At 48.2% G+C, this 23728-nt stretch overlaps 3 protein-coding genes and 1 non-coding gene across 4 annotated transcripts; 2 read left to right on the plus strand and 2 right to left on the minus strand.

The window, feature by feature from the left end:
* Positions 1-3: 3 nt before the first annotated feature.
* On the minus strand, positions 4-1283 carry LOC117892692 (odorant receptor 1a). Its single transcript, XM_034799106.1, has 3 exons — positions 799-1283; positions 131-734; positions 4-72 (listed from the first exon to the last, which is right to left on the minus strand). Exons 1-3 carry the CDS (start codon positions 1281-1283, stop codon positions 4-6), a joined length of 1158 nt encoding a protein of 385 aa, XP_034654997.1.
* A 676-nt stretch (positions 1284-1959) lies between these two features.
* Positions 1960-2031, plus strand: Trnag-ucc. The gene has a single exon. It is a non-coding gene; the product is annotated as a tRNA-Gly (tRNA).
* A 13930-nt stretch (positions 2032-15961) lies between these two features.
* LOC117903097 lies at positions 15962-17216 on the minus strand. Its single transcript, XM_034814909.1, has 2 exons — positions 16909-17216; positions 15962-16720 (listed from the first exon to the last, which is right to left on the minus strand). The coding sequence occupies exon 2, from the start codon at positions 16631-16633 to the stop codon at positions 16037-16039; it is 597 nt and encodes a 198-aa protein (XP_034670800.1). The 5' UTR covers positions 16634-16720; positions 16909-17216; the 3' UTR covers positions 15962-16036.
* Positions 17217-18725: 1509 nt separating this feature from the next.
* LOC117895847 lies at positions 18726-19108 on the plus strand. Its single transcript, XM_034803812.1, has one exon. It carries the CDS (start codon positions 18788-18790, stop codon positions 19097-19099), a length of 312 nt encoding a protein of 103 aa, XP_034659703.1. The 5' UTR covers positions 18726-18787; the 3' UTR covers positions 19100-19108.
* Positions 19109-23728: the final 4620 nt, after the last annotated feature.

Consider the following 23728-nt stretch of genomic DNA (forward strand, 5'->3'; position numbering starts at 1 on the left):
CCTTCAAGCTGTCTCGTATTTGGCATAGAGCGCATTCAGCAGTGTGGTAAAGGAGCCAGCTGTCCTGAAGATCTGTGGACATTATAATTATATAAATTATTCCCTTGCGGCTTCTTTCACCCAAACTCACCCAAACGAGCAGAGGCCTGCCCAGGTCAAAGAAGTAGGCGCCCAGCACCATTTCGCTTTGGGCACGCTGCAGGGGCAGCAGCAGCAGCCTTCGATGGCTCGGGGAAAGGCGCTGCCAGGGCATCTCCTGGTATAGATGCCGCGAGAAACGCTCCGCCTCAAGGCGCACCTGCTCGGCGCCAAAGAGATAGATGCACAGCTGTGTGGTCACCACCATCGAGAAGAAGCCGAGAAAGGCAAAGTTCTGGTCCGTGTGCGGCATGATGTACTGACAGATGACGGAGCAGTAGAGCACACAGATGACCAGTACCTCTACGAAGGCGATCTCCCGGAAGGCCACATTGAAGCGTGCCACCAGTGCCAGGAGACGCGAGTGCTGGGCAAACAGTTCGCCCAGGCCCAGGTCGGAGCGGGATGGATCAGACTGCAGCAGCTGAGGCTGCAGCTGGGCGGTGAGGCGGCGGTAGTGGGAGCTCAGGCCCAGGGCGAACCAGCCGTACAGTGTGTCCACCGCAGTCGTGGAGCAGCAGAAGAAGGTCAGCACAAAGACCATCAGGCAGCAGTCTAGGGCATAGATATGCGGCTGGGTCACATCGTAGGGGAGTCTGTGGGTGGGGATGGGGAGGGGACAATTATCTGTGCTGATCCGATGGTCTGATCCTCACTTACAGCACACGAAAAGAGCTGACCGGCTCGAACCGGTCCGTCTGGTAGAAGCGCAGCATGGTCAGGGCCAGTGGCACCAGGAGAAAGGAGACGCTCGTTCCGGCACACATCAGAAAGTAGATGGCAGCCAGCAGCTGGCCGCGACGCACCACTCGGCTGGGTACGGGCTCCTGCAGCTGGTGGATGAGCGAGATGAGATCGCGGGACTTAGCCAGGAAGATGGTCATCTTGAGCAGCGAGGAGATCATCTGCAGGCCGTGCATCAGCGCCTCTGAGCAGAGCACGATCTGGTGGCGATGGTGCACCATGAAGGCGCAGACGGTGCACAGCTCAAAGCTGGTGGCCAGCACCATAATCCCATATAGAATGGGCCTACGCAGAACGCCATCGCCAGTGCCCGCCAGAGGCTGCAGGTCGAGGCCCATGCGGGCAAAGGTGAACCGTTGCGTCCACAGATCCGCGAGAGAGACGGCCAGTAGCTTGAACATTTCGATCCAAAATGAGGACTCCACGAAAGGAAAGAAAATAAAAGGGTGTCAAAAGTATTTCCGGCTATCGCTGAGTTAATGGGTAGGGTTGGGGTTGGGGTCATTGGCTGCACGTTGAAAAGTTTTTGGAAAACTCCATCGACTAATTGGTCCCGTAAATACCATTTAATTTGCGTTGCCTGCCCCCCGCGTCCCACACACCGGATAAACTTGGTCTGCTCTGGCGCGGCCTGGAAAATGATTTAATTATATGCCAGAGGCGTCTGTCCGTCTAAACGTCTTGGCCACCAGAGCACCGAGAACCGGGCAGCCAGCCTTGTGGGCACAGTGGTTGACAAAAAATCGTGTGAATATTATGGTCAGTGTCCATCTGGAGGGTAACAGATGGCCCCAATGGTAATGCCTTAATTAACAGACGATGCGCCATTTACAAGAGACCTTCGACACAGGCAACGACATTCAATCCTTACATTAAACTTCAAGTAACTTGGCACACGTGTCACAGAGATCAGAAGCTGCCGCCATTAAACCAGGATATCTTTGGACCGCGAGGCCTGGCATAATGGCGATAAATTATATATTCAATCCATCTTCATCCATCTTCATCCCTCAATTTCCATAGTGATCCTTCCTCTGAGTAACGTTATGTTGGGTGCATTCCCACTAGATTCAAGCGGCGTCGGTGGTGTAATGGTCAGCATAGTTGCCTTCCAAGCAGTTGATCCGGGTTCGATTCCCGGCCGACGCACACCAATCTTTTTTCTTCTTGTCTTCTTTTTTTGTTGTTTTTTTTGTCTTTTTTTCTGTTTTAGTTTATTTTGCAGAGCAATGATCAGTCTGCAGGCTGCATTTCACTTTTTGCATTCCTCGGCCTTCACACCTTGTCCCACTGTGCGCTCGTCATGGCTAACGGTATCACTTTGCTGCTGGTCTTACGACTGGTCCCACTGCTTCGACTGCTTCCCTCACTGCTTGGTCCCCCCACATGCAGTCGCTCTCTCTCTCTCTCTCTCTCTGTCACAGTCACTCTCTCAGTTGCAGTCGTAGTCGCCGTCGCAGTCATGGTCATTGTCCGCTAGCGGTTCTTACTGCCGTGGGCCAGCCACTGGCACTGCTTTGCTGGTGCTTTGAGAAGTTGGCTACTGCCTTTGCTGGTCTCTGAATGCGTTTCTTTATCGCACAGTTCCCGACTTTGGAAAATGTTTTGACATTTGGAGGCTGGCACTTAATTTACGGCCTCACCTTAGTCGTAGTTCCACCAGCACAACAACAGCGGAGAGAAGTAAGGGGCAGCACTCGTACTTGTACTCGCACTCGTGTACACATTTATGTACTATGTACTATGTATGTATGTGCATATGAATGCCAAAGCCAAGACCCAACTTCCATCTGTTGCACGGCAAAGACTGGGTGCGTATGGGGAGACAGAGACAGAGAGAGAGAGACAGAGAGAGAGATCAGGTTCGAGGGGCACTCACTCTCATTGCAGCGATCTGTTTGGCTAAGTATTTCAATTAACTGAACAAAACTGAGTATGGAAAACTGGAGCTCCGACTCGGTCTCGCCTCTGGTCTGATGAAAAATGCAATTATAATTAATAAATAACCAACAATTGCCGCCCATTTCGAAGGTGGATCGTGGGAAAATGCATAACTAGTTGGAGACGGAACTAATGCCTAGAAAAAAGAATTTATTCTTGAGTCTAGAATCTCAGAATCCTCGCATAAAATGTATTACAAAATCCGTAAGAGTCCGCACCCCCCGCGATGAATCCACTGTTCCAATCAGCGCGGTATTTAAGCTAATTAATGGGTTTGGCCAGCCACTCAAAGCAATTGGATTCGACTTGCAAATGCTTTAATTAATTAATATGCACAATCCACAGCAATTAAAATGTGCAACAATAATGTATGAGCAAAAGGTGTGCAAATGATGAATTGACTGGAGGGTGACCTCTTTGACTGTTCCGAGTAGTTCCATTCTCCTACTTGCAGGGTAACCAAATGTCATACCGCATACTCTCCAGCTCGTACACGTAGAGGCACTCCTACCTGGCAGCTCTTTAAGGCCATTTGTCAACGCGCCCTGCCAAAATAATGGGAAAACAAGCGAAAATGAAATCGGAAAATTCTTTATTTCATAGGAGAACCATGTCCAGAGAGTTGAAAAGCAAAACAAAAAAACAAAAAAAAAACACTTGAACACCCACACGGCCTGTCGGCAGTCGGCTGTGGCCTGAGGTCTCTTGTTTCGACGGTTTCTCGTGTTGCTAATAAACCCCGGGCCACGAAACTCTGCACAAGATCTTTGACTCTCCAGCTGAGAAACTTCAACTCGGACAAATCTGGCGACAAGCTAACACACAACATCGAAGCGGCAAAAGGTTTCTTTCGCACACACAGCACACACACACACACAGCACACACACACTTCTTGGCACTGGAATCCGTCGTTCCGTTTCTGGCCTTATTTTTGGTTAAGTTTTTTCCTTTCTTGGGCCTTTTGCTATTTGCGTTTCGTGCCGCTGAAAACTTTATGAATATACAAATCGTGAGCTTAATTGAAATTTATTGTTAATGAAAACAAAATTATGGCAAAGCCCAAAACTATGGCCACTTGACACGAAAGAACACAGCGAGAGAGAGGGAGAGGTTCGTTCGGAAAAGAGAACCAACCGAAAATGATTTTGAGTCGGCCCACATGGAGTCACGAGCAGCCTGCTGGCTGCAGCACCAGCCCTGCTCGGGTTGGCAGGGGCAGAGACCCGCCCATCTCCATCAGCCAACGGGGCTGTCATTAATTTAGCATTTAAGCGCTCATTAAGGTGACAGACGGCGACAGCTGACTGACAGTATCGTATCGGTTGGTGGGTGGTTGTGGAGGTGGATGTGGATGTGGAAACCTCTAATGGCAACCCAACTAGCCCAAAAGTGTACACCAAGAATCAAGAATGCCATGGCCTTCACTCCAATTCATTACATTCTCGTCCAATCCTTCTCCCATTCGAGATCCCCATGGATATCTGTGGATCATGCACAATCCCTTTCCAGTTCGTCTGTCCGTTTACCACTTGAGGCATTTGTTGGCTCATAGATCTCTGCCCGGAGATAGTCTTCTTGCATTCCACGTCGTGTCCCATTAAAGTTCTTCTTCGGCCTTGGGCCTTGGGCCTTGGACCCACTGCTACCCGTTCGTGTTCTTTTTTAGAGCCCTTGGAACAAATCCCATTCCCATTTACGATCTTCTTTGGGCCCTAAGTAATGGTAAATATTTGGCTGAACAATTGAACTGTCGCGGAGTCATGACAAACCATGTTCATGCTGGGGCTCTTCATCATCTCCTCTTCCCATTCTATGACTTCTTTGTTGGTGGCGGCTTCTGTTTGCCAACGAACTTTGAAGTTCGTCTCTGTGCCTTTCACAGTCGATAGTCTAGTCGTAGTCGCTTGGGTTAGCATACGAATGCTTAACGTGGCCAACGTGGCTGCCTTTTGTTGCCAACTAATGCAAATAAATTGTGAGCCACAGTCACTTGTCAAGCTCCTCTTGCTCATCAACGCTGCATCGGTGCGCCTTGACTACACTTTGGAGTCATCGTGGCAGCCATCACCATCATCATCATCATCATCACCATCAACATCATCCCTTTGATGGTGATTGGAGTTTGGCAGGGGAAGCGATTGTCTGTCGCTTGATTGCCAATGGTGTTGATGGGAAGTAACTGGGTATTCGTGACGATTATAAATTCCGAATAAATTCGTTTCGTTCTAGTTACATTTACTAAGCAGTGCAAGCAGTGTAAGCACAGCAAGCAGTTCTCACTATGCGTGCAGTGTGCGACATTCGTGGCTCAAACTCATTTGACTTGTTATTTATTCATCTGATCTGTTGTTTGCCCATGTCGCGCGGCTACCGTTCATTGTTTAATGCTTAATGTTGATTTTGCTGTTCTCGTTTGCCCGTTGCCTGGTTGGTGCCTGGTGCCTGCTGCCTCTCCTGTAGACTGTCAATGTTAATGCTGGAAACTTGAAATATTTTTAGCAGCAAACTGCAACAAAAGCCAGAGTCAGAGTCACAGTCACAGACAAGAGCGAAGAGGCAAGCGAAACAATTGTCGGTATTTGTCGTCGTTTTGTAATGATTTTAATGCCAAGCATAAACAATTATTTTCAATTGCAACACATTCCTTTGTGGCTTGAACGAACCGAGGCTCGAACTGGCCGCCATTTGCCATCGTTTATCGTTTGTTGTCTTCGCAATTGGAATTGTAAATTTTGAGATGTCGCAGATGTTCGGATGACTCGCAAAGCGTTTGTCCGCTTAGTGCAGAAGTTTGACATGTGACGGGGGCCGCGCTTTGACATGTCAATGAGTCAGTACGTCAGTCATTCAGTCAGCCAGTCAGTCATTCAGCCAGTCAACTGCTTAGTCAGCCAGCACGTGTCGGGCCGAGCGACTGAAGTCGAATCGAAGTCTGTCCACTCTCGATGGAAAAGTGCGTTCCACTCGAACAAAGGAACCAAAACGGCAGCGGATCAAAGCTTCGAGTCTTTCCCCTGCATCCATCCACTTGAGCACTTCCTTGTGCGTTCCTCTTCCTCACTTGAGGTGGACGGCATTACGCAAATCATTTCCAGTTCTTCAGAGTGCAACAAAAGCGCCAAAGTGTTAATGGTCATTGTTCAAACAAGCGATAATAATGATTACTCATGTCAATTATTGTTGTTATTATATAAGACAGATGTCGGCATGCAGGCGAAAGCCTCAAAGAGAGGCAACATCACCAGCAGCAGCAGCAACCACCGAGTTGCAATTGATTTTGTTGTATAATTTCTACAGCTTTATCTTGTCGGCAGCTGCATGAAATTTATTGAAGATGCTCCATGCTTTATGGCTCTGTTCGTGGCGAACGGGGCAGCAGGGAGCAGGTCGATCGCTTCGTTCGATCGTTGTTGCGTTTGTTTAACGAGCCAATGCCCCCAGTGCCTCATGGAGGGAATTTCGCAAAACGAAAGACTCAAGACACAAACTTCGCTTTCTGGCCGTGTCCGTGTCTGTGTCTGTGCCTGATTTCGCTTGCTACCTTCTTGCGGCAAGACTTATCGCCCCATATCTAAATGAAGTACAAGTCCCTCCCACAGCTCCCTCATTCGCTGATTTCGCACACCCAAAAAGTGGTTTTCTTATAGAAGGAGAGTGAAATGCAAGCCAACGATGGATGCCACCATGCGCCTCATTTATTGATTATAAATGTCTCAGACAGAGGACAAGTTCCATCTTTCTTTCGGTATATAAGAAAAGGAAAAGGGAACATTTATTTCTATTGAACAATCGATGCTTTCATTGACAGTTGTTCAATGTTCAATTGCCTGTACAAGGATTGTTTGATAACCAAATTGGATCGACTTCATAAGGGTTGGAGTGCGAGTACATGTGGATACAGCTGGACATACTCTTACTCTTACTCGTATCTGCGCTCATGTCAGTTGCCAGTTGCCTGTTCATTGTGAGAGTGAGAGTAAGAGCACTGGAGAAAGAGACATGTGAAGAGTGCAAGAAAACTGCCAATTTGGCCGCAAAGATGTCTGTCGGCTGGGGTTGCTGGTTGCTGGTTGCTGAGTGCTGGATGAGAGTCATTGGTTCGGTGAGAGCGAAAGTGAAACTGTCTTTGTTGTTGTTTGCTGGTTTCAGGCATGCAAATTGAAAAATGCTCGCCAAATGTTGACAATTTCCAGCCAAGCATCCCCCATCACCCCCTCATGACAGACCGAACAACCGTTTGGCTCCCCGCACGATTTGCTGCGGAGCAGGAAACATTTTACAACCTCAACACAGCCACAGAAACAGCTTCAGCCCCGGCACCAACCGGCCATGAAAGAGGAAATCAATGTTGCTGCTGCTGCTGCACTCGAGACAAAAAAAAAGAAAGAAAAGTCGCACGTTTTTACGTGGAAAGTGAAACCAATTTCACTTGCCGGCCAGTCCAATGAATTTGGCAGGCTTAGTTATGAGTGCAAAAGCAACAAACAGCAACAAAAACAGAGACAACATAATCATGGCAATTGACAAGATGTGTCAACCAGGACAATACACTGGGAGAAACAAATGAAGCGAAGATGGGAGCACTCGCAGGGGGACATGTTGGACACTGTTGCTCGTAGGAGCAGGAGTAGTCGCGCATTTTTCTGCATTTATTAGATACAATTCCGCATTTTTGTAACAGTTTTCCACATTTCTACTTAAATGAAAGCTAAAACTGCTTTCGCTCAGTGCACGCGAGAAAAGATGCAACGCAAAGAGATGAGAAGAGAAGAGAAGAGAAGAGTGGCAAAGGGAAGCGGAGTGGAGAGAAGAGACGCAAAGCACGAAAAGGAAAGCACGAAGATTGCAGCTCGAATCGGGCGGCACTCGATTCGGCATTCGTTTCAATTCGTTTCGTTGCGATGCGATGCGATTGCATTGCATTGCGTCAAGGGGTCTGGTCTTGCCGTGCTGGAATGGTGTAAGGGAAGTGCAGTAACAAACGAGTTTCCTGTTGGCCAAAAGCGCGTAAACTACCCGCAAGTTACCATCCCAGTTGCAGTCGTATTGGCAGTTTGCAGTCTCCTCCGATCTCCGATCGCCGAGCACCGATCCCTGGTGTGGCTAGTTGGCAATTTTTCACAATTTGCAATCGGCGAACGAGAGAAACGTGGCTCTGGCACTGGCTGTTACTGTTCGCCGTTGTCGCTGGCTTCCTGTCATTTGATTTCATTTCGCTAATGTGCAATTAATTTGCATTTACATTATGCGGCATCGGCATCGGCATCGGCACTGCCACCGGCACCGCTGTTGTTGCCTGATGTTGCTAATTAGCTTTCAGCTACTGTTACTGATGTTGTTTGTTGCTACACAAAAATTACCTCAGGTCTCAGGTCTCTCAGTTGGGATTGCCCAACATTGGAATGGCCACTGTCATCGCTGCCATCTCCAGCAATCCGAAATATTTCATGCCACACAAAGAACTAAAACGAACAGTTAGCCAGATACCCTTGGGTACCCATGATCAGCCAGATCTCATAGCCATATGGCGTGTATAGTGCTGAGATCTTAGCTGTGGTTCCCTCTCTGGGCAAGCCTCTGTTCGTAGTCGCTGTACCCTTTGAATGCTTAAATAAAGAAGCGAATATATATAATCATTTCAGCGGCTGACGCAAGATGATGTTGCAAGCAGCCAAGCGGCAAAGCAGCCGAGCAACCAGGCGGCCAGCCAGGCAGCCAGGCAGTCAGGCAGCCAGACGGCCAGCAGCAGCCATCGGCGAGTGTCATTGACTAATGTTGCATGAAGCGCATAAAGCAGGCAAAAGTTAACCACAATAACCAAAAATCCAATCTATGAACGAAACCAAAACCGAAACAATAGAACCGAAGTTGCAGGCTGCCGCTTGCCACTGCAACAGCAGCAGCTTTGCCGCCAGTCCCCATGCTGCGGCACAGCCCCAATCCACGGTGGAGTCCGCTCCTTGGTTTTGATGCCGAGCGGCCATAATATAATGCCGCGCCGTGGCAAGCCATCTTCGAAATGTGAATAGGTTGGAAGCGGGGTCAAGGGGGGGATCTCCGGGAGGCGTCTCCGATTAATTTGTTTGTGGGCTGGGGGCGGCGCGGGTAGCCGCATCCGCAGCCTGACATTTGTCGGCAAACGTGAAAGGGCACAAAACTCTTCCAAATGGAAACATTCGTCGTTGTCTGTCAACGTGCCGTGCCCCGTACAGCTGCTCCCCCATCCCCATCCCCATCCCCACCCCACGGCTGGCTAGAGACCTACATCGATGGAACAACGCAGTCTGCATCAAGTTGAGCCAAAGACACAGACTGTGCCACAGAGTCGGCCTCAGCTCGGGTATCCACTTCGATGGCACTCGGCGTGCCAAAATGTTAAATGGGACAAGACAAAGGAGCGAATGGTACAGGCCACGGGGAGCTGGGGATCGTCAGAGGGATCAGATCGGCAGAACCGGCCACTTGCCTCTTTCCACTTGCCACTTGCCACACCGGCAACGTTCGCCTGAGAGCCAGGCAGAGCCAAATGTCAAGTCAAAATATTGCCAAAGAAACCTCAGTCAAAAAGCTGCATGCCGCTCGGTGGCAAGCCATTTATTTTTCGAAACAAAATGGGTTATGAGGCACACGACCTACCCCGGCAACCGACAGCCGACAGCCGACACCATAGAGTGGCAGGGTACAGAGGGTATTCGGTGAAAGAGCAGAGGCCAAAGGACAGCAGAAGCTCAAAGAAAGTGAATTTTGGGATTCAGAATCGATACCTTACCGTCGGAATTGGTATATATTATATGGAAATCATCATTCAAGCACGAACATCAGAACAGATAGATCCAACGACTGACCATACTTTTCTGGTTGAGAACTTCCATAAATATCAAATGGCAAATATCCCTGTTATGGCCACCAAATCGATCTTGTGATGAATACAAACCTTCCTCTTTTTGGCTTTTTCATCAAATGTGATCCGTCGCTTACTTAGCGATGGTATTATCGATTACGCGGGGACTCTCTCCCATCTCTAGTGGAAGCCCTCTATCTGAGGCGAATCGTGTGGCCTGGCAAATTGTTTGCCACTTTGTTGCAAATGTTTTTCGCCTTGCCCAATTCGTGTAGCACGGAAATTTGCACCTTTTTTTGTTTTTTTGGGCTCAAGAGGGGTTTCTTCTTTTTGGATCTTTTGTGGACTTTTGTGCAGTAATACCTCGATGTCTTTTGTGCGGCTCAAGGTTCGCAGCTGCATGAAGCTGTAGCTGGGAACAATTTCATTTAAAGCGATCAATGCCAGATGCTCAAGATGATCAAGACGGACAGCTGAACTTTGCAAGTCATAAGGTTTTTGCAACTGTTCCAGTAATCGGCGATCATAATTCAAAGAATACCCAACCAATGATGATCTGTCAGACGATGCAAAGATCAATCTGCTGGCCATTCCGAGTCCAGCGATTGACATGTGCCCAGCCGCCCCACACAGTCTGACGATTGGAGAACACAGATTGGGGATTTGATAGCTGAGATGTGAGATGTGAGATCTATGATCGCAGTGATCGCATATCGCATAATAAATGTCCTAACATTGTCACAGCTTGCTGTCAAATGCCAACGAAATGTCAGTGGCAACAGCCCGGCCAAATGGCATCGCCAGCGTAGAATTCTACGTTTTCCATTCTCGATCGTTGATTGTCGAACGCTGATCGCTGATCGCAGATCGCCGATAGCGTATTGATCATTGATCGATGCCCAATGTAAGCCAAATTGACAATTTCGTTGGGCTTACACGATTGCGCTGCGCCGCACACTAACCTTGACTTTCAAACCAAATGTCAGCGAACCACACGGGACGGACACACATTTTGTACATAAATACGAGTATATAAAAGGTGGACAGACAGTTGAATGACTTGGGCATGCCGTACTCCATACCCCATGCCCCATACCCCATGCCCATACCCGTAATAAAAACAGAAACAAAAGTCAATAAATAAATAGACAAGACAAAAGAAGCCAGAAAAACATTTGCAGTCAATCAATTGGACATGCCGTACAAATTGTAGATACATTTTAAACGGATCACAGCCGATCCCCATCCATTGGCATGGGGAGGGAGGGGCTGGGAGGGGCACTAGCTCGGGCTCTGACTCCGACTCTGAGTCTGTTCAATTAGAGCCCCGCCATCGATGATCTCAAGGTAAGCATTATCGCGCCATCGATACGGAGAGCCAAAAATGCGAGTGGAGTAGAGAGCAGAGCAGAGCAGAGCCAAATCAAATCAAATCAAATCACAGCCGAATCGAAAACAAACACAACGATTCGGCCCAAACAAATTACCAACAATTGCCATTAAACTAAGTTTCCATTACCGTTTAATTGCGTTCTGGTACTCGTACCTCCCCCCTGGCGCTTGGTTCGGCTTTTCACCCACAAGCCCCACAATGTCCCCGCCATTGATTGCCGCGTCGAGTGTGATTGATTGATGGACGATGGGACAGCGGACAGCAGACAGCAGACAGCGGACAGCAGACAGCGGACACCAAAACTGAGGCCCACTCAAAGAGCGCGATAATCAATCCCGCCAAGCATCCATTGTACATTCTGAGAGCTGGCCAGGAGAGGGTGGGTGGGTTGCTTTTTGGCGGTTTGGCGCACCCACAATCGAGTGGAGTTCTTGGAGCCGCTTTCGAGATCGATTTCGGGCGATAAGATTAGAGGGCGGCCAAAGTGAACGAACGATCGAACGAACGAACAGTTAGCTCTGAGCCAATTGAACCGAATTGAACCAAAACTGAACGCCCACAGCACTTGGATCGTATCTTAGCCGAGAAGTCAGAGTAGAGCTCCCAGCATGACTTGGAAGAGGGAGATACCAATAGCAGAGCCAGAAGTGGATGTGGATGTGGAAGTGCAGGTCACACATTCCTCAACTCAGAACAACTTTGCGGCACAGTGGTCAGTGGTGGGTCGATAATGCTGCGAAAGAGGGGAAACTAACACTTGATTCTGTGTCTCAATTTCCGATTTCCTTAAGGTTATGTTTCGTTGATAACTAAGAGTATTCTTCGTGTCATAATTCCATTTTCTTCTCTCCATTACGTACTCCTCAAAGCGTTTCCATTCTTTGATATTCCGCTGCCAAGACAACCCCGTCACTGTCTTCGTTTAACTTTCCATATTTATCACACCATATGTAGAGTTTTCTGTACTTCCTGAACAGACTGTAGACCGTTTCCTCTGCATTGGATGGCTGCGTGCGCACACTTGCCCGAGCCACTGTCCTGAGGCATGTGTTGGTGGCTGGCTGGTTGGCTGGCTGATTGGTTTCAATTTTTCCCCCATTTAAGCACAGATACAGAGGCAGCTCGAGTACTCGCATTGTACACACAAATAAGGAAGCAATTTGCTACTCGCTGGCCTGGCCTGGCCTGGGCCGACTTCAAGTGAGGAAACGAAATCGGAGCCAACAAACTATTCGCAGACAAATTATGCGCAACGCCAACGCAGCAAACAGAATGGGACCAACCGAGCAGGGAAAGAGGAAAAGGCCCAAATTCTGTGGCAAAAAAATTGGAAAACTTTTGGAGTGCGTTGAGCAATCGATGTGGACTTGTGGCAGCCAAGAATTTCTGGTCAAATCATTTATTATGCATACCCAAGACACCTTCGCTGACTGGCCAACTGATGGACTGACAGATTGACTGGACAATGTTGCAGCCAAATGTGGCAGCACCGTATGTGCTTCCGTGCTTCAGATGTGCATAGCTGTAAATGGAGCCTGGGGAACATCGGTGGCCGTCTCCTCGCACTGTCACATATCAAGGACAAGTCCAGCGACTACAGAATGCCTGAATAAATTTGCATAAAAACAACATACAAATGCCTGGGCAAACGCGAGACAATTGCAAATCATTGCAGATCGAGATTGAGTCAGTCTGCATTCGGCATTCGGCCGTTAGGAGAGTGTGAGCCAAAGAGGTGCGGCTCGGAGACTCGGACCAGACCTAAAGGCAGCCATGGCGATGGCGATGGCGAGTCGAACTGAAGCTCAGACTCTCGGGTCACCCGGCCAGAGCATCTCGTACACTGGCAAAAAACAAGAAGAGGGAAAAACATGCACCCTGAACTGAGGGCAGGTATGTGGAATTTATTTATTTATTTTCTTTCAGTTTTGTTTGCATTTGTGTTGGCATTTTCTTCGAGCGCAGCAGCAACAGCAACAACATGGGGCATTTTGCATGCCACAGAGGTGCTCTTCATATTTCAACTCTAAAACTCTGCAACACTGCGGCCTGTCGCCATCATCGTCGTCCGCGTCGTCGTCGTCGTCGTGTTTGGGCCGCCGCTTATCGCGATTTGTAACAAAATGCTGCTGAATAATTTTCGTATTTTTTGTGTAATATTTTTACTGATTTTGTGAGTTTTACTTTGTTATTTGTTGTTACTTTTTTGTTGTAAATGTGTTTTTGCTTGTTTGCGTTTGCATTTGCGTTTGCGGCAATGTTAGCTTTTGTCTGCATTTCAATGTCTTTTCGGTGATGTCGCTTTGCGTAAATATTTGCCATTTTATTATTTTCTATTGACGTGGGACCAGCCCCAGCCCCAGCCCCACAAAACGTTTAATTAGCTAATTGCGACAGTGGCTGGGACAAAAGTCGCGTCTCCATTTGAGCCCAACGTGGCTGAGATCATCTCCGGGCCGGTGTGGGCCAGCCCATGTCTCGTTTGAAAAAACAAAGCCTAATGAGCTTCCGTTTTGCCGAGGCTGTTTGTCTTGTCAGTCGAGCATTAATTCAATGTGAAAGAAGCGAGCTCCGAGTGAATAAATACCCACGAAGAAAATATTGGGTCGATGGAGAAGCTCCTGCGGCAGCTGCGACACCACAAACTGAACCAGTTCTCCAGGCTTGCAACTGTGTGACAGAATTCAATGCTGATTGCCTCTAGTTACTCAATAATCAAGTTATTCGTGCGCATGTCAGCGATATCTCTCTATCTAAATCAAGTGGCAAACATTTGACATTGTCTGACTCGACATCAGATGCGATGCACATTCGGATTCCATGTTGATGCGGAGCAGAGCAAATCAGAACAGAACAGACCGGAGAAACAACACACAGAATTTGCATTTAGTGTCTGCGTTTGGGTGATGGCTCTATGGCCATTTTCTGATTGCAATTAACCAGTGTTTCAGCAGCAGCAGCAGCAGCAGCAGCAGCAGTGGCAGTCGCTGCAGTTGAAGCCCCAGAAGCATCCTACGCACAGTGGGCTTTGAATGAGAAGAGGCGCCTTGCTGTTGGGCTGTCTGCAGCTGTGGCTATGTGGCTGTGTGGCTGTGGCAAACAAGTTCTTCTCAATTACAATCTAACGGCCTAACAAAAACAGTCAGCAGTACGGCTGGCAGCTCGAGTGAGACTCGAGTAGCGTCTCTCGTGTGGGCCATCGGAGGTCTTCTGTGATCTGTCTTCTGTCTTCTGCCTGCTGCCTGCTGTTTGTCCCATGGTGCAGTGATTGTTGTTTTAATTAACGAGCTCAGCGCTGCTTGACTTGCCTCAAGAAATCAATTGCTCCAAAACCCCGTGCACCGGACGAGCAGACGGGGCTGATATACTTGAGCGTTGAGCGTTGAGCGTTCAGCGTTTCGGTGCGGATTTCATTTGGGGCTGTCTGTCGGTGCTCTGCTTGGAAGACATTCGAGACATTGAACATTGCTGCTCCAAATGCTATTTGTTTATTAGCTCCGACTGCGATGGCTTGCTTTTGGATAATTATTTATTAAGGTTTTACATGGCAGTCCCTGTCCCTGTCCCACAAAAGTGCACATTCAACACACAGAGACAGGCAGAGAGACAGACAGACAGACAGCTGCAAGGTTGCTCTTGCAAGCGAAAGAAACCAACAGCAAAGCCGAAACAGAAACAGACACAGATAAAGATACAGATACAGATATCGGTACATTAGATAGATGCAGAAGCTGATGCAGATACACAGGCACACACAACTCCAATGGCAGCTGGCAGCTAATGGATTGAGATGTTCAATGATGGAGATGGAATGCTCACTCGTCCCTGAACTCCACTGCTTCTGAACTCCTTTCAGCTTCATTCCCGAGCTCCCAGAGGGCCTTGCCAACTACCAACAACCAAACAAAGGAAGAATTCGCAAATAAATTTGATTTATTCTTTTGATTTTAGTGTATCGTTTGGCTGCGGGAGGAATTCGATCAGCAGGAGCGCTCTACATTCTTCGCCATCATAAAGTATTTTAAACGAGATTCACACAATTATCCACTTGGCTCGTTTCTCTAGTCTACAGTCTCCGCAGTCTCTGTAGAAGAGTTCACAAAGCGCTTTCACGCTCCAATGCCTGTGCAGTCAGCGGGTTAAACGTGGCCATTGTCCGGCTAATTTGTTTGCGCTTTTGTTCTCTTGCCCAATCCCAAAATCTCCCTCCCATCGACGGCAGCAGCATGCGGATGTCTTTGCAGTGCTTTAGCGACCAAGTGGATATGGATACATGAGACTCATAGACTATACATAAATGTACATATGTATGTACTTTAGCTACAATTAAATGTTACTTTGCGATTTAAATTATTGAGCATTAAATTGAATGAAGAACAAAGAAAGTTTTAAGTTATTAAGCGTTTCTTTTAGCTGCTCAAAATGTTTGGTGGCTCGATGCGACAAAAGGTGCAGAATTTATTTGCAAGCGAAAGCAGTTAGTTTACCGACGGGCAATGCAGAACTTTGCAGAAGCGAGCGCGAGAGAGAAATAGAAAGAGAGCGTTGGAGCTATGCACGAAATTGAGCTAGAGAGCGCGAGAACGAAGGAGGTGGGATAGATAGACGAAAGAACGGACGCTGCCGTTCGTGCACAGTGTACAGTGAGTATTGAAAAATAGCGAACCATGGTGATGCATTTTACTTGATGATTTCGAAAAAGAGAGCACAACCATCAATGAATAAATCACTCGTTATGGATTTGCTGTTCAATTTGGGCAATTTTTATTATTTTTCTATCAGTGTTTTACTTGCCAGAGCAAGCAGTTGTTGAGTGTGTAGTAATCTATCTAACTATTATCTATTATATCTATTCATTGTTATGTTTTGCTTGGGGTTTTGTTTCAATGTTCTTTGGGCTGCTTCCGGCAGGTTCTGGGCATCGGGCTTCGGGTCCAGAGTTTATTCAGTTTCAGTCAAGGAGAGAGGGGAGTTGTGCCTAGGCAAATCGCATGCACTTGGCCTTCTGGGTATAGGTGACGGCGCCATACTCCTCCACGATCTGGTCGATGGCTATCTTGTTGAGGTTCTCCAGGTAGAGGCGCGTCTTGCGCGAGTGTATGATGTAGCTGATGACGTCGTGCATGTTGTCGAAGAAGAGGAAGCCGGCGGTGCCGCAGCTCAGGTCCAAGTAGCGGAAGCGGTTCACGTCGCAGGTGCATCCGTCGTACAGGAAGTAGATGAAGTCGCTGCTGTTATGGTATCGGAACACCACATAGTTGCCCCAGGGTGCCATCACGAAGACACGCTCCGCACACCGGAAGCCGGCTCGCAGCAGCTTGCAGATGCTGTCGTAGCACCCGTTCTCGGACCCCACCACGGCCATCGTCTCGGGGATGCGCAGGAGCGCCGGGTAATGGTTCGGCTGAGCGCGCACTACGTCATGGGGGCCGTTGGACTCCGGGCATGGATCCAGCGGTGACATGACCTTCGGTATCTCTGGACATGGCGGACATGGCGGCGCTGCGACTGGTGCCACCACCGCGGTCTTCCTCTTGCCCTTCTTTCCCTTCTTTCCCTTACCCTTCTTTCCCATGGCGAAAAGCTAACAAACTCTTCTTTCGCTGCGATTAGGTATTCGCTTCAGGTAAGTCGCTGCTCAAGTCGTTCCCTTCGGTCAGATCTAGGGACATAATAGGATATACGAAAGATATGTCAAAAACATGAACTCTGACAAGTTAGCTTTGCAATATTGCTCAAAGAAATTTAATTTTAATTTCGATTATGAGTTGTGAACTGGGAATATTCTCAGCTAACCGTGGGCTCGCGTTGCTCATCAATGCACCGAAAATAAACACCTGCAGCACTTACCTGCAAGGGAAACGCTGAAACAATTTTGAGCGGTTGAAAGCCAGCAGCACTTCAAGGGAAAGTACCAGACTTTGATGGCACCTCTTGACACCTCCACACAACCGCAATCCACCGCAATGCGATGGCTCAAACTCGAATCGAAATACGCGAATGCGAACCGGTGCAGCCGAAAGTTTAGGTTTTTTTTTGCTTGGAAAATATTTTACAAATAATTTTGAACAGATCTAAAATTTTGTTACCGAAAATTTTATTTTTTCCGAGATATTTTTTGTGTTGTGTGTGCCGTCCGGACACGATTTGGGTTATGGAGAACTGAGCTGTAGCTTGTCGAACGGACACTGACACCACCACAAACGTCACGTCACGGCCAACTTGATCCAGAAATTTGTGAGATTTATGGGAAATTGTGCTCCTCCTTGTGACATTTTTGTTGCCATACACACAGGCAGTGTTGAAAAGTGCTGCGCTGGGATTGTCTAACCCTGAATGGCATCCAGCTGTCAGCTGTAAAGCATTTAATTAGAATTTAATTAGATGGCCTGCCCATGTAGTGACTAACATGAAAATATAGAGAGTGAGAGAGAGGCAATTAGGCAATGCGAGGGGGGAGGGGCTACTCAGATTAATTCAGTTGTGTGTGTGTGTGTGTGTGTGTGTGTGTGTGTGTGCCAAGGAGTCGCCTCTCCACCGCTCCTCCCGCACCATGAACCAACAATCAGACGATCAAACAAGCCAACTGTATGGCCCCTCAGGCCCACACATTCTTGGTCAATCGATGGAGACGTGCGATTGCAAAAGGATCCTCAGCTTCGGCTGGGGTTTCGGCTAACAAAAGTGAATGGCTGTCAAAGCAATTAAAAGTCTGCGCACTCGAGTTCCAAAGGGTGCCAAGAGGCAACGGCCGGGGCAGGGGAAAAGCCAAATAAATCACAAAAATATGGAAATAATTAAGAGTCAGAGGCGGAGAGGCCCAGGCCAGAACCTGTTGCCCGAATACCTCGCGGAACCAACGACCACGGACCACGAACAACGGGCCGCAGACAATAACTAGCGACTTGTTTGCATATTCAGTGTGTAGATTGCAATTACCAAAACCCCAAGAGCCGCACAGTGGGGCAACCTGGGCAAAGATGAAGCTCCATGCCACACCACTCACCTGCCATTCCCACAGTTGGCCACCTTCTGACTCCGCTCTCCCGTGTCCACTGTGCAGAGTCGCATGCAAATCTATTAGCTCCCAAATCCACCCCCCAACCCCGGCCAATTCATGCTGACTAAGCCGCAAATGACGCTCGACAGTTTGGGCCAGGTTTGTGGTTTGGTCTGGGTCTGGGTCTGCGCCTCGTCTAGACTGCACTGGCTATTGCCATGGCTGTAACTGTTTCTGCTGCTGTTCGCAGTATTTGTTGTTGCTGGTGATTGGCTCTGGTTCGGCTCTGGTGTTTGGCCAATTCTTTTTACTTTATGACCAATTTGCGTCATTAATTTGTTTGGCGCTCTTATCAAACGGCGCCGGCGATGCATGCTGCGATATGCACATTCGAGGGATGTGCAGATACAAAAATACTTTAGATACAAATATGAATATGAATATGGTAAATGGTTAGGCATAAATATAAAGATAAATGCACAGATATGGATGGCCAAAAAACATGTCGAAACTCGGCGAAGATCCATGTTCTTTAGTGAATAGATTGCAGGTTTTGGATTGCACATTATGGAATGGATTAGACGCAAAGCCTCTCTAATGATCGAATGGAATATGTTCAGGCATGATCAGAATCAATCCTTAACCAAGTAGCTTTATCGGACAAAGTCATTTCTGGCTCCTCCAAATTTTCGTTTCGTTTTGGGAGGCTGTTGGATCGTCGTGGCTGGGATGGCGCGCTACCTTTATGCAGACCTTATACTCGAGGCCTTCAATGCCTTCCACCGCCCGATGGAGTTCGAGGAGGTGGTTGCCTATGTGGCCGAGCTAGAGATCAAGTCGGCGGAGGAGGTTCGCCTGGATGTGGACAAAACTCTGACGGCGGCCTGGATGCATGGCTTTGTCAAGCAGACTGAAAACTGGTACACTCTGAACTGTGGCTACTGGAACGAGGACTCCACACAGGGCAGAGCTGCTGCTGCCAGACATGCCGATGATTTGCTTTGCCTGCGCACTCAGGATGACATGACATCTGATGAATAAACAACTCTTCCAAACGGCAATATGTTTTGGTTTCTCTATTATCTATTAGCTATCCCTTTAGAATGCAGCTCAAATGTGAGCACTTCCTAGTGCCCTTTTCTGGTGTCGCATTGCCTCTGCTCCTCCTCCATGCTATGTGGAACTTTAAACATGGAGCGACAGTAAGTCTGCTTACACATATTTACATATTTAAATATGTATTTAAGAGCATATCCATGTACTTATGTACATATGTATTTACCTGCGAAAATAAAAACAAAATGCACAGAGATAATCGTGTATGAAAATCTGTGTTCAATGTTTGACATTTGGATGCTCTACTCGTGCAGTCTCTAAAGTCGTTTCCTCTTTACTATCCTCGAGATGTACACCATTTGTGGCATGCCACGCAATCGCTGCCACTTCAGTTGCAGCATCAACTCCAGATGGGTTCAGTGGGTCGCTGTCTCTCTCTCTCTCTGGTGGGGCACGGCACACTTCTATTGCTTCATCCTCCAGTAGCGCGGGTTGCAAGTGCTTGGCTAATGGGGCGCCCCAACCTGTCGTGGCAGCATAGTGAGTCGGCAGTTTCGATTAGGACACCCATATTATACTCGTCTGTGTGCTGTATACTCTTCTGGACGTACGCCTGCCTATCCGCGTGTTATATAATCAAGACTTGCATGCAACGAGCTGCTGTTTCCCATCTGCCGTTGCATCTTCTGCCAACTGCGGGCAATTAGCTTCCAGTGGATGCGCATGAAAACGATCCCCTGGCGAGGCATGAGCTTTCGCAACTCAAACAAACACAATTTCAAGTTCCGTTAGCTTTTGCCAACAGAAAGCTGCGAGAGACGCAGGTACCAGCACAAGCTAAAAGCTTTTCGCAGCCGGGCAGCTTCAAGCTCGAAGCTTTTTCGAATAAGCTCAGCTTATGCTGCGCTAAAGCTTTGGCTGAATAAGTTTATGTCTTCGTGCTTCTTGGAGGGGAAATGTATGCGCAAAAGCTAAAAAAGAGATTGCCCAGCCTCGTGCTCCTCCCCCGGGCTCTTTGTGCACCTGAGAGGTGCTGGTGGGATGGTGTCCGCTGACAGTAGGGGGGCTTCCTGCTTGGATTTGGCGCGCATTCTTCGAATCAAAACACTCACTGTGGGGCTGTGTCAAACTTGGCCGTGGTGCTCCGTATTCCCCCCAAAACTGCAGAGCGATACTAGGCCATGGGCCAGTGCAACGAACTCCCCGACTTGCGACGCCAGCGAGTCTGGGCCAAGCCGAAAAATAAGACCAAGTCATTGGGTCAGGCCAAGCCCATGAAGGCCAAACAGCGATAAAGCCGCAGAATGGATGAGACAGAGAGAGAGAAAGAGAGAGAGTTACTGGGGGAATGGGATTCGGAATGGGAATGAGAGTGGGAAAAAAACGCAGCAGGGAAAACACTCTGGCGCCAACATTTTTATTGCAACTCTTGAGTGGTTTGAGTGTTTCGGATGGTCTCTCGGTGTGGCTCGCTGGGGTGGCTGAGTCGGCTTCCGCTGGCGCAGACTGCAGGTAACCCACAGCAAAATCAACAAAATGCAAAACGCGTTTCGCACGCAAATCAAACAGTGTCCGTCCAACCATCGAGGTTCGGGGTTGGGTTCGGGTTCGGGTTCGGGTACGGGGGGAACAGCTTTAGGGCATGGGAACGCGTATGGGTGGGGGTGGAGGGTCTGCGAGCGGGCAGTCAAAAGGTTGAAGGTCCTCTCGCCACAGCCACTCTACTGAGAGATAGAGCGAGAGAGAGAGCGAGAGCGAGAGGAGGTGAACCTTCAAGTGGTGTTTCATGAATGGTTTGGCAGCAGGCTTAATCCCCAAATTGTATCTTTAAGTTCGGCTGGATGATGTCGGTTTTTACGAGTTTCCTGCTCAATGAAGTTGCACGTGCACCCCCTACACCCCTGCGCAACCTCCTTCATAAATCCTTGAGGTTGTGTAGTTTGGCTTTTCGTTTTCCTTTGTCTGAGAGCCGCTCTCAGCTCTCAGTCCCGCCCCAGCCACAGTCCTTTTATTTGACCTTAACACAGCCAAACCGAAACACAAGCCCTACGCAACCAAATCTAACCCTTTGCGACCCAAACCCAATCCAAACCCAGGCTCACCCGTGCCGACCCGACGCCCTGACCTGGCCTGACCCGACCTTATCTGACCCCCCAGCAATCTAAGCTGCTGCTAATGGCAAATGTACATGGATCGGAATGGAATGGAAATACATCTATCTATCCATATTGAAATGCAAGGGATGAGGACTGGGTCACGTCTCTCTGCGTCTCCGTCTCCGTCTTTGTCTGCTTTCACTTTAAAGCCGTGGAGCAAATGGAAATGAAAGTGAAATTGGAAGCGGAATTGGGTGGCAGCAACCTTTGAGCAGCACTCTGAACCCCCATTTTTCTCAATTAACAAATAAATGGAGCGCAATCAGACATTAAACCACTTGTGCGAACCCTGAACCCTGCGCTCAACTTTTATTTGTCGCTCAGTCTGAGCTTTATACTTTTGTTTCACTTATTCGGCGAATAGTTTTAAGCCTTTTTTGGACATGGTAAATTCAATTTGTTAAGAGTCCATTTAAGAGTACTTAAACCTCCAGAAAAAGTCACAGAAAATCGAAAATTTGCATTGAAATTTGGAATATATTCGATGAATTTTGGATCATTACAGGCCCAACAAAGTCTCTCTCAAATTATATTCAATTTCTAGTCGGTCAAAGATATTCCACAAGTAAATTCCTATAAATTCTCGTAAGCCATTTGCAATATTTAATTGCTCCATTTATCAGCTGTATTATTTGTTGTGTTTCTTTATATTCCGAGCATAATTCATTTCGGTTCGAATAATGTTCAAAACGATTTAAGCTGATTGCAGCCATGACTGACTGACGATTTGTATTCCCCACTCATACAAAATGTTTTCCCCCGGGAGCATTGTCTTTGGCTCCTGACTCTTGGCTAATTGCGTAATTTATTTGGCTCTTTGGCTCCTGCTTCCAGTCGGCTTCCATTCTCGCTCCACCCAGTTGAAGCCAAATTGTCAATACCAAAATGCCTTTTTAAATTCCAATTGTGTTTGCCAGTCGGGCAGGCATCAGGCATCAGCTTGGATTTGTTTGCTTCAAGTGGGAGGAGTTGGGCGCCTCTACTCGAGGGAGTAGAGTGAGGGAGTGAGCAAGTTGCTAAATAAATATGACACTCGAAAATTGAAACCGAAGCGCGGGTTCCCAGTTCCCAGTTCCCAGTATCCCGTGCCAGCCATGGCTTCGGCTCCCTTTTGGCGCTCCTGGCTCTACATGTAAATGATAAAAGATGCCAAATTGCCAGGACATTGTGCGGTTGGTTGGCTGCTGAATGGGGAGCATGATGATTGGAAATTCACTTCTTTTTCGCTCTCTCGTTCGCTCTGCCTGTCGCTCTCTCTATCTCTCCTTCAGTGTACTTTCTTCCATCTCTGCTTCTCGCATCGTCTCTGTTTGTTTGGCTCCGTGCAATTTGCGTTTTTGGCGTTATTTTAGGCGCGTGGAAATGCGCATAAGAAATATGCAAACACAACCCACCAGGAACTGTATACACACACAGCCAGGACACACACATACTCGTATGTGCTACCCTATCCGAGGCTGAGTAAACATATCAATGCGAAAAAGAAGAAGGGAAAAGGGAACCCAAACAAGCGTTGGTTCTATCAGTGCTAAACGGAATGAACGGACTGCCATGAGTGCTATGGAAATCCCACATCACTTGGCTATCATCATGACTGTGGGCTTTACTGTGGAAAGAGCCCGCCATGCCAATCCACATCCCAACCTACCCTCCAGCACCAGGCCAACCACTTCTTACAGGTGTTGATGATAAAGCGATTAAGGCTGGGCAGGCGCCTAACTGCGTGGCTCAGCGAAACGGGGAACACGACTTAACTGGACCAAAGGAGGCGACCCCGCCGGACACGTGTGCAAGGTCAAGCAGTGCCTCCCCCACCCACCCACTAAAGCGCTTCATCAGCCCCCAAAAATGGGGCATCATTCCAGTCAGCAGTTAAGCTGCCGTCACCTGTGCTGGTGTGGGGTTATGGGAAAGAACAAGGCATCTGAGTGTTAACATTCATCTATGGGCTTGAAGATGCTTATTTATCCATGCTGCGAAACGGCTAGGAAACACTCTCCGATGGGGCGACAGACAGGGAATGAAGCAGGGAATGAAGCAGGAACCAAGAGCTGAGCAGACTTTAGTTTTTTGGGGTAGAAGATGCCCCAAGGCAGAAAATGGCAAGACACGGCATGGCCCAAGCCCAGGCCCAGGCCCAGCAAAACAATGGCGTTTACCACGCCCACCGAGTAGCACACACACACACAAGCACACACGTATAAGTGCTGCCTCGAAGGTGTGTCTGTGTGCGTACAAACAAGCCATTTCCGGCTGCTGCCTCACGAGCAGCAATTGAGAATTGCACTGCAAGAAATAGAGGAAAGCTGGAGAAATATTTGACTCCCGATTTGGGATTCTTTTCCCTCAGTGGCAGTGCGAGAGTGGCGGCTCCTTTTTCGTATCCTCAGCGGTGTGGTAGAAACTGAAACTGAAACAGAAACAGAAACCAAAATGCAAAATCGAGACACAAGTGCGG

This window comes from Drosophila subobscura, chromosome A, assembly GCF_008121235.1.
Source record: "Drosophila subobscura isolate 14011-0131.10 chromosome A, UCBerk_Dsub_1.0, whole genome shotgun sequence".
In the NCBI taxonomy this organism is placed as follows: domain Eukaryota; kingdom Metazoa; phylum Arthropoda; class Insecta; order Diptera; family Drosophilidae; genus Drosophila; species Drosophila subobscura.